Genomic DNA, 10,571 nt, shown 5'->3' with positions numbered 1-10,571 from the left:
GGGAGGCAAGGGAGGTAAAGGTAACAAGGGTGTCCATAGGTTAAGAATCGGGTCATGGAACGTAGGTACATTGACGAGTAAGTCTATAGAGTTGGCGAAGATTCTTAAGAAGAGGAGGGTCAATATAGCATGTGTCTAAGATACTAGGTGGGTAGGGTCGAGGGCGAAGGATGCAGGCGGGTATAAACTTTGGTACTCAGGAGTCCAGAGAGGTAAGAATGGAGTGGGTATCTTGGTGGATAGGGAACTTAGAGAGTCTATGGTTGAGGTTAGACGAGTGAATGATAGATTGATGTTTACTAAGTTGGTGGTTGGAAAGTACATCATGAACGTCGTTAGCGCCTATGTGCCGCATGCAGGCCTAGATGAGGAGGTAAAACAACGCTTTTGCGAGGGGTTAGATGAGATTGTGCGCCAGGTTCCGCCTGCTGAGAAGCTATTCATAGGAGGGGATTTCAATGGTCATATTGGGGGGACTGCAGGTGGTTATGGTGAGGTGCATGGAGGCTTTGGTTTTGGGGAGAGGAACGCAGGAGGTACCTCGCTGTTGGACTTCGCTAAGGCTTTTGGGTTGGTGATTGCGAACTCTAGCTTTCCAAAGAGGAAAGAACATTTGGTTACTTTTCAAAATGCGGTAGCGAAGACTCAGATTGACTATCTCCTCCTCAGGAGGTGTGATAGCGGGTTGTGCAAGGGCTGTAAGGTGATTCCGAGCAAGACACTCACGACGCAGCATAGACTCTTGGTGCTTGATGTTGGTATTAGGTTAAAGAGAAGGAAAAGGTCTACTCGAGGAAAACCAAGAATCAGGTGGGGAGCCTTGACTAAGGATAAAGCCTAAGAGTTGGAGTGCCGGTTGTCGGCTATGGGAGCTTGGAGGGGCAGTGGGGACGCGAACACTATGTGGTCAGCGACAGCAGACTGCATAAGAGAGTCTGCGAGAGAGGTGTTATAGGTCTCGACCGGTGTCTCTGGTGGGCATAAAGGAGACTGGTGGTGGAATGAAGTGGTCCAAGGTAAAATGGAAGTGAAGAAGGCGGCATACCTAAAGTTAGTGGGAAGCATAGGTAAGGGGGAGAGGCGGGCGTGCATGAAGAGATATAAGGTAGCTAGGAAGGAAGCTAAACTGTCCGTCACAGAGGCTAAGACCGCGGCTTATGATCGTATGTACGAGGAATTGGGAGAAAAAGGCAGGGAGAAGAAGTTATTCCAGCTGGCCAAATTGAGAGAGAGAAAGGCTCGAGATTTGGACCAAGTATGATACATTAAGGACAAAGATGGTAGAGTACTGGTGGAAGATGCCAAAATTAAGAGGAGATGACAGACTTACTTTCATAAACTTCTGAATGAAAAAGGGGATCGTGATATTATGCTAAGCGTATTTGAGCATTCCGAGAGTTACCATGACTTCGGGCACTGCGGGCATATCGAGGTCGAGGAGGTCGTGAGGGCTATGCATAAGATGAGTAGGGGCAGAGCGACCGGACCAGACGAGATTCCAGTGAAATTTTGGAAGTGTGTAGGGAGAGCAGGTGTGGAGTGGTTGACTAGGTTATTTAATGTTATTTTTAAGGCGAAAAAGATGCCAGATGAGTGGAGGTGGAGTACGGTGGTTCCACTGTATAAGAACAAAGGTGATATCTAGAGTTGCAACAATTATAGGGGTATCAAACTACTGAGTCATACCATGAAAGTATGGGAGATGGTGGTTGAAGCGAGGGTGAGGATGACAGTGTCTGTATTCGATAACCGATTCGGGTTCATGCCGGGTCATTCCACCACAAAAGCTATACACCTTGTTAGGAGGTTGATGGAACTGTATAGATAGAGAAAGAAGGATCTGCACATGGTGTTTATTGACCTGGAGAAAGCGTATGACAAGGTTCCCAGAGAAGTTCTCTGGAGATACTTGGAGGCAAAAGGTGTGTCGATTCCTTATATTAGGGCAATTAAGGACATATATGATGGGGCTAAGACTCGAGTTAGGATGGTAGGAGGCGACTCTGAGCATTTTTCGGTTGAGATGGGATTACACCAAGGCTCTGCGCTCAGTCCATTCTTATTCGCCCTGGTGATGGATGCGATAACAAATCATATTCAAGGGGAGGTGCCGTGGTGCATGCTATTTGCCGATGACATAGTTCTGATTGATGAGTCACGAGCCGGTATTAATGAGAGATTGGTAGTTTGGAGACAGACGCTTGAGTCTAAAGGTTTCAAGCTAAGCAGAACGAAGACGGAATACCTCGAGTGTAAGTTCAGCGCCGAGCCGGGGGAAGTGGACGTGGATGTGAGGCTTGAGTCAAAGGTTATCCCAAGTAGAGGCAGCTTCAAGTATCTTGGTTCGATTATCCACGGGGGAAGGGAGATCGACGAGGATGTCACATACCGTATTGGGGTAGGATGGATGAAGTGGAGGTTAGCATCTGAAGTCTTGTGCGACAAGAGAGTGCCAACGATACTCAAAAGTAAGTTTTATAAAGCGATGGTTAGACCGGCCATAATGTATGAGGCTGAGTGTTGGCTTGTTAAGAACTCACATATTCAAAAGATAAAAGTAGCAGAAATGAGGATGTTGAGGTGGATGTGCAGGCACACTAGGATGGATAAGATTAGGAATGATGATATTCGGGAGAAGGTGCACGTGGCTCCCATTGATGAGAAGATACGGGAAGCGAGGCCTAGATGGTTTGGGCATGTACAGAGGAAAAGCCCAGATGCTCCAATAAGGAGGTGTGAGCGGCTGGTTGTGGAAGGCACAAGAAGAGGTAGAGGGCGGCCTAAGAAGTATTGGGGAGAGGTGATCAGGCAGGATATGGTGAGGCTTCACGTTTCCGAGGACAAGATACTTGATAGGAAGTTGTGGAGGTCGAGTATTACGGTTGTAGGCTAGGAGGTAGTTGAGTCTTGCGTTACTTTGTGTCTTTGTGAGCCTAGTCCGGTTGGGCTTTGTCTAAGATAGCTAGGGGTAATGTTGTTTCTTACTATTTTCTATTTTCGATGCAGGTTCCACTTATTAGCCATCGTTTTTGCTTTGCATTTTTTCTTTTGCATTTTATGTTCCTATTTTTCCTATGCTCTCCATGATGAATCTAATATTCTGTCTTTTGTCTTTTTATTATCTTGAGCCGAGGGTCTTTCAGAAATAGCCTCTCTACCCCTTCGGGGTAGGGGTAAGGTCTGCTTACACACTACCCTTCCCAGACCCCACTTGTGGGATTCTACTGGGTTGTTGTTGTTGTTGTATATATATACAATATGTATGTTATATACTAAAATTATACAATTTTTATACACTTTTTCGACTATCAGATGTAAATAATTTTTGGCACGGGCTAAAAGTGATGATACGCTTTTTATATGACTTAATTAGACGATAACAATAAGGGCGAAGAGGTAAAACTATCTCTTGTGGCATATGAAACAATTATTTTCTATTATAGTATAGTATATTATTAGTTCCTCGTATGACACTAACAAACCAAACTCAGTTGTTAGACTTGCTTAACCTACATATATTTAGGTACATTTTCCACGCTCACCCAACTGAGAATTTAATATCTATTGACGATATTTTCATTGACGATGTAATTTTTTTTTTCGCAATTAATGTAGTGTGTAGGTTTACATATCCTTTTTTCTTTTTTAAATTAGTCCATCACCTTCTATGTAAACAGTACGTGTAATCATGGGCGAAGCTAGGGGAAGGGGTTTACTCGAAAAATTGCACTATATATTATAGATGATGTATCCCTTTAACGTCTTGCGTGTAATGATAATATAGTCAAACTTCTCTATAATATCATCGTTTGTTCCGAAAGAAAAACTCGACTTTTATAGTGAATGACTATAATATAGTGATGCTGTTATATAGAGGTCTGACTGAATATGGATTCAATATTTAACCAAGAATAATTCAAATATTGTGTTCTATAATTTACTGTATATTACAAAATGATGGATCATAATTGTAAACAAATATATATCTCATTGTCTGATCTCCTTTCCTTTCTAGTTGTTAGAAAGTATGATAGATTATTATTATTTTTTTTTTTGCTATTACCTATTTAAAACATGATGCAATATGTAGATGCTTATCAAATAAGGTAATTATTTTAATATATCTGTAACAAAATCCATTGTATATAAGGTACTTACTTTAATTTACTTGCAACAGAATCCTTTGTATATAAGGTGTGAGCACGTGATTTTTGCCTCACAAGAACTACTCCAAAAGAAATCATAAATAATTTTTCTTCATATACGATTTTGAATTTTCGTGGCATTTTATCTGTGCATGTTTATTTTATTCTAATTAAAGAAAAATATAGAAAAAATAGTAATATAGGTACATGTGCATTTAGGAATTAATGTTGCGTTTTTCATAATTAATTAATCATTGATTTATATAAAAGAATAAAATAAAATAAAAATATATTTAGGAATTAATTAAACCATAATTTGGTTTTAAAAGAGGGAAAATCACAAAAAATATGTAATTGTTGTAATTTTGTCATTTAAATATGCATTTGTGTGATTTTATTTTTAATTAAATGTTTAACTTGTGTGATATTTATTGTCAAGTGTTAATTAATATTTGGTTAGTTGTATTTTGATTTTACAATTTAATTAGGAATTGTGTTAAAATTAGGAACTAAAGAAGAAAAAGGAAAAGAGTTCAAAATTAGAATATCCGGATTTGGGCCAAAAAATTCAAGGCCCAAACGAAATATACCTTAAATCAGCCCATACCCGCCCCAAATCCAGTCCACCCATCACTCTCAATCTGGGTCGTTGATCTCACTTGATCAAACGGTCCAGATCATTCAACCTTTACCCATTCCTTGGCCCGACCCATCACCCCAATACCCGGACCGCCCCAGCACTACCTCGAAACGACACCGTCTCCTTTAAATGAACTGATCTTGGCCATTAATTTCCATTGATCCAACGGCCTATATCAAATCCTCACCCCACTATATAAGCCTAAATCCTTACCCCACCCCCCAAAGCCATACCCCCCCTTTCCCACCTTTGTCTCTGACTTTCAGAGACCAAACATATCCCCACCGTCAACCACCGTGTACCGCCCGCCGGAAATCTCCTCACGGCGGTTCCGGTGGTCCAAGTGACCCCATCTTAACACCATAGCTTCCTCACGACATCCTCTTTCCAGATCTGATGTTAGTTTCCCTCGAATCAGGCCCCAACACCTCGAATCTTCGATCAAAGTTTGGTCTGAAAATCCAACTTTCTCCGATGGCTTCCAAATCAACACCATGGTTTCTCCTGACCATCCTCGTTATAGATCCGGTAGTAGTTTAGGTCGAATCTTCCTGGAACTGCTCGAATCTTTATTCAAAGATTCGAGCAAAACCTAAAACTACCCTAATATACCCCAAAATCACACCAGTCACTCTCCTGACCTCACTCGTAACCAAACCAAACCAAATCTGACCAGAAAGGTTCAAACCTCAAATCAGACCCTCAAGAACCCTAATCATGGAATCTGTCTAAAATTAAAGGAAGGGTTGGGGTCTAATAGACTTTAATCGAGGTATTCTCAATTGACAATGCTTCGATTAAAGTCCGTTCGACCTCAAGAAAGGTCAAATCCAGTTCAAGATTAGGACGTATTTTGGGGTGAAGATTTAGAGGTATTTTTCCTGCATTTCTTTTGTATTCTATGTACATCTTACCTGTTGTAATAATCTATATAATTTTCCTATTTTTCTTTTACTTAATTCTGTCTCATCTCCGCTAGACCCGTTTATTTGATCAAATTCTAGCATTGTTTCGGTTTGTTATAATCGCTATGAGTTACAATGTGTGTAATCGATTCAATTAAGTTCGTCGATTAGTTATTTTATTATAAATCCATGTTCCTGTTAATGCTGATTGAAACAGCCTGTTTATTTATTTTTGATTGACTGTTATCGTTTGTTTTAGGTAGTCAGTTAAATTAGTTCTCGTCAATTAATTCACTCTTGTCTGTTAAAACAGAAAGTTTGTCAAACGTTGTTGTGTATATTTGATCCGTGGCCATTTGGTTTCAGGGTATTGTCATTAGGATGACAATGAACTTGCATTCCTGATGTTTGCATTCATGTGCATATTGATTAAATATTTCAGTTTCAGTTTTAAGGATTGTGTTAAGTTCTATGTTGTGTTAAGTCTAGATTGATTTAATTCCAAGTTCATTTGTTCCAATTAATTTCTAACCTTAGTCCTTCAGTAATCAGAAATAAGTTTGGGTACAGTTGAAAGTCATATCTAATTTTCAAATCTTTGTTAAAGTTGAAAACAGATTTCAGATTTAAAAAGTTGTAATGCAGTAGTGTTTGTGTTAGGAGGGCAGTAATATTAAGGGTTTTCAGGGGCAATTTAGGATTGAAACAGTTAAGTTTATATTTTAGTATTAGTGCTTTGTTAATGGGGGTATTAACTAATATATTAATGGGGAACAAAAGGTAATGGGGGGCTGTTTAAGTGGAAAAGACAGTCTTAGTGGCAGATAGTGGAAAAATTCTGATTTTTCAAAGAAGAGAGGGGTTGGCAGCACCTAGGGAAAAAGAGGATACTTGTATAAAGAGAGAGGAAGGTCTGGACAGGAGAGGGGGCAGACTGAAAGAAAGAAAAATCTGAAAAATACTGGAAAAGAGAGGAAAAAATTCAGAAAGTAAAAATCAGAACTTTTACACTAAGAGTTAGAGTGTTAAGGCTGAACTTTTACATTAAGAGTTTCAGGCTACTTTTCTTGAGTGTTTAACAAATCAGAAGACTGTTTCCTTGCATCTGTCTGTGTTTCATTTTGGTACTGCTGGTTTTCAGTTTTAGTATTTCCTGGATTTACTGGTTGTTGTTGTACTGCTGTGTTGCTGTGTATGCTACTGCTGCTTTCTGCACTGATCTTCCTCTTCTTCTCTTTACTTTCCAAATATCAGGTACACAAATTGATACACTGGTTCTTGTAGGTTAAAACTCGAAGCATGAATACAAAGAAGTGAAGAGTTGAAGTTTTAAATTCATTATAGTTGTCTATTTATTTGTACCCGTATTAGAATACTTTTTTCATTATAATCATGTAAGTGTTTATTTATGTATAACTGGACATGCCTTTTATAATAGTTTAGTAAGAAAACTGCCCATGTATATTTAGTTAAAAGGATTGATGATATAGTAACTCTTGTTCTGTTACTTCAGTATTATTTGTTAAATAGCATATATCAAAAGCATGTTAGGCCATTTAGATTATTATCAAACATTCAATAGTTATCTCATTGAACAAATGACCTGTTTTGGAAACTAATAGGAACATTGTTTAATTAGATACCAGTAGTTAATTTAATGCATGTAAATGGTTTAGGATAAAGAAAAATTAATTAGATTTTCAAGTTCTTACATTCCAGTAGAACGCCACTTTAAATTTGAAGAAACTTGTTAATAAGATGACACCATTTTTTACAAGCTATGAATGTGTAGAAACCATTAACTAGCCCTATTAGATTAAGGATGGCCCGGGTCCAGTTTTACCTCACATACGTTGGACTTGGGCCCAATAAATGGCAAACGGATCACCCTTATTGCATCATTTTCAGAATTAACAAATCGTATATGGAACTTAACTAATAACCCGCAAGCATGTAAATAAATTAGGTACTTTTTCTTATTTTATTTTAGAGACGGACGGAAATAGAAAAACATAGTTACTATAGGACGATCCTTTTAAAATAAAATGGGGCGTGCCCCTCCAGAGAAATCACAAGTTGTGGGGCCCTCGATAAAGACATAATAATTGCTTAGACTGCGGAATGGACCGTTTAGCAAACTTTCACGGCCCTACCCAAAATAAATGATACGCTAGTCGCTTTAGGCGCGCCTTTAATAATTTAATTTTCTTAAAACTCGGGTGCACATTAATGTGACCCAAATCCAAATCTCAACAGAGTCAAAATATGTCGGTAACCACGGGTACATTGATATGACGTGGCTCGAGATATATTTTCACGATGTTGCAATTCTCTATAAAAAATAATAATAACAATAAAGCGGTTAAAAGTTGAAATTGCACTATAGTTTTTGAACATGTATTAAAATCAGATATTTTAGTCGTTACAATAGTTTAAGCAACCGTGCTAGAACCACGGGATTCGGGGGTGCCTAACACCTTCCCTCGGGTCAACAGAATTCCTTACTTAGAATTTCTGGTTCGCAGACTTCATTTGGAAAGTCGAATATTTTTCTCGATTCGGGATTAAATTGGTGACTTGGGACACCTTAAATCTTCCAAGTGGCGACTCTGAATAAATAAATAAATCTCGTTTCGATTGTCCTTTAATTGGAAAAAACTCCTTTCCGCGCCCTTTTAAGGCGGCGCGGGCGAAAATGGAGGTGTGACAGCTCTGGTGACTCTGCTGGGGACCGAAACCCAGAACCACCGGTTCAGGGTTAGAAATTCGAGCTTAATAAATTGTTGTGTTTTGGCTTTATTATCTGATATTCTCATATGATCTGTGCTTAATATGCAAAATGATGATTTTTACTGCTTTGATATTATTTGAACTGTACATATAAATTGTGCTGAGACCTTCTCTTCTTACCTCCGGGGATGTGCTTACTAGTTAAGACTCCCTATTCTGTTAGTGTCCTACCCTAAATAAAAGAGGCTCGGAAAGTTTCTAAGCCGGCTGGCCTTTTGGTTCTCGGAAAGGAGCTCATTCCCCAACTCGAGTTGTCCGCTCGGGTACACTGTCTAGAACATATACCCAGGTTGAACCTAGAATAACGTGACTACATGCCGGATCCTAGTAGGAACGCTTATTTGCATCACGTTGCATTTGACTTAGGGGACTCAACACAGGGGTTAGGTCCGTCTAGGACTAACAACCTGAAATGGAAAAAGATCATCCTGCTGCATACTGTTTGTTTTGCATATTTATTTGCTTCAGATCTGCATGCTGACCGGCTTCTGAAATCAAGAATTTTTGAAAAATTGTGAAAAAAAAATAGCAGTGTAGGAAGATAACTACTTTTTAGAAAAATAAAACCAATGTCCAAGTAGTATCAAAACCCTGCCGAAATTTTGGAAAAAAAAAATTATTTGAAAAAAAAAGGAGTCTTGTTTACAAGTTTAGTATATATTGGGCGAACTACGCCGGTTTGATTCTCACAGGACGTGAGATACGTAGGCAACCCTCGTCGGGTCCAACCTCCCATTTTGTAAAAATAGAAAAAAAATGTCAAAATTTTAATTTTCTGTCATAGAGTCGGGTGATGCCGTTTTTATCAAAAATAGCCGAATGTTCCCAAAAGGAACGCCGGAAGGCTGACTTTGTATAAACGGCCACTTCTGTCATTTTTTTATTTATTGGTTAACTCGCACAACCTTAAAATCTTCATCCCCGAAGTGCTGAAAGGTCGTGGTCGGAAGATCTATTTTTTTTAAGGAAAAATGATCAAATCATTTTTTTTAGTCAAATAAATTTTCGCTTGTTTAATCTTATTAATAAATGTGCAGAATGAGCACGACTCAAAATGAACTTTTTTCAATCATGAATAAAATCCCCCTCCAATTGCGGCTATGGTGGAATGATTTAGACAAAGAAGGGCATGACGAAATCAAGAAACATCTGAAAGGTCTCACGAGTTTGTTGGATATCAGGCCTCGAGGAGATATTATAAGGGCACTGGTCCCTCACTGGGACCCTGCGCACAATGTCTTCCACTTCTCGGACTTTGAACTCACCCCAACTTTAGAGGAAATAGCAGGGTACATCGGCAGTACTGAGGTTCTGTTAAGGCATAAATACCTGGTTGCTCTAAGAGCCGTAGCGGTGAACCGGTTTCTGGACTCGTTAAAGATAGTCAGAACAATCCATAACCCTGATTTGGCAAAAGGTTTTTGCACTCTGAGCTTCATATACCAAAGATATGGCCACATAGGAGGATTCGACAAGCCAGAAAACAAGTTGTGCAGCAAAAGTAACCGTCGAAAGTGGGATGAACATAGACGGGTTGCTTTCATGATAACCTTCTTAGGGCTTTTAGTGTTCCCAAGAAAAGACGGGAATATTGACATAAAGATAGCTGGGGTCGTCAGTACTTTGCTCACTCAAAAAGATAGCACGCTGGCGCCCATGATTGTATCTGATATGTTCCGAGCTCTCACGGCCTGCAAAGCCGGAGGAAACTTTTTCGAAGGTTGTAACTTGTTGTTGCAAATGTGGATGACCGAACACCTATGTCACCGAGCCCAGTTCCTGAGCCATGGATCTTCTGAAAAGACCTGCATAGAGGAGTTCTACACCAGAATTAATGAGGCCCACCTACCTGAAGGAGTCTCGGCATGGACCTCATATTTCCGGACCCTCAACGCCAGTCAAATACAGTGGACACTGGGATGGTTACCGGTCGACGAAGTCATATACATGCCAGCAACTAGGCCCCATTTTCTCTTGATGGGACTTAAGAGCATTCAACCTTATGCGCCGTATCGTGTTTTGAGGCAACTTGGGAGGTGTTAGATAGTGCCCAAAGATGAGGATCTAAGCACCCAGGTGATTGAGATCAGT

General features: G+C 39.6%; 1 protein-coding gene across 1 annotated transcript; it reads left to right on the top strand.

Annotated features, from left to right (window-relative positions):
- The first annotated feature begins 259 nt into the window (after positions 1 to 259).
- Positions 260 to 841, top strand: LOC138881868 (uncharacterized). The gene has a single exon (XM_070162155.1). It carries the CDS (start codon positions 260 to 262, stop codon positions 839 to 841), a length of 582 nt encoding a protein of 193 aa, XP_070018256.1.
- Positions 842 to 10,571: the final 9,730 nt, after the last annotated feature.

The sequence above is a fragment of the Nicotiana sylvestris genome, chromosome 11 (genome assembly GCF_000393655.2).
Source record: "Nicotiana sylvestris chromosome 11, ASM39365v2, whole genome shotgun sequence".
Taxonomy (NCBI): Eukaryota; Viridiplantae; Streptophyta; class Magnoliopsida; order Solanales; family Solanaceae; genus Nicotiana; species Nicotiana sylvestris.
Note: the sequence above shows the minus strand (reverse complement) of the source record. Positions and strands in the feature narration are given on the sequence as shown.

What these genes read in the sequence shown, in the direction of transcription:
- LOC138881868 (XM_070162155.1), top strand. Translation starts at nt 260, where the DNA reads ATGGTTGAGGTTAGACGAGTGAATGATAGATTGATGTTTACTAAGTTG.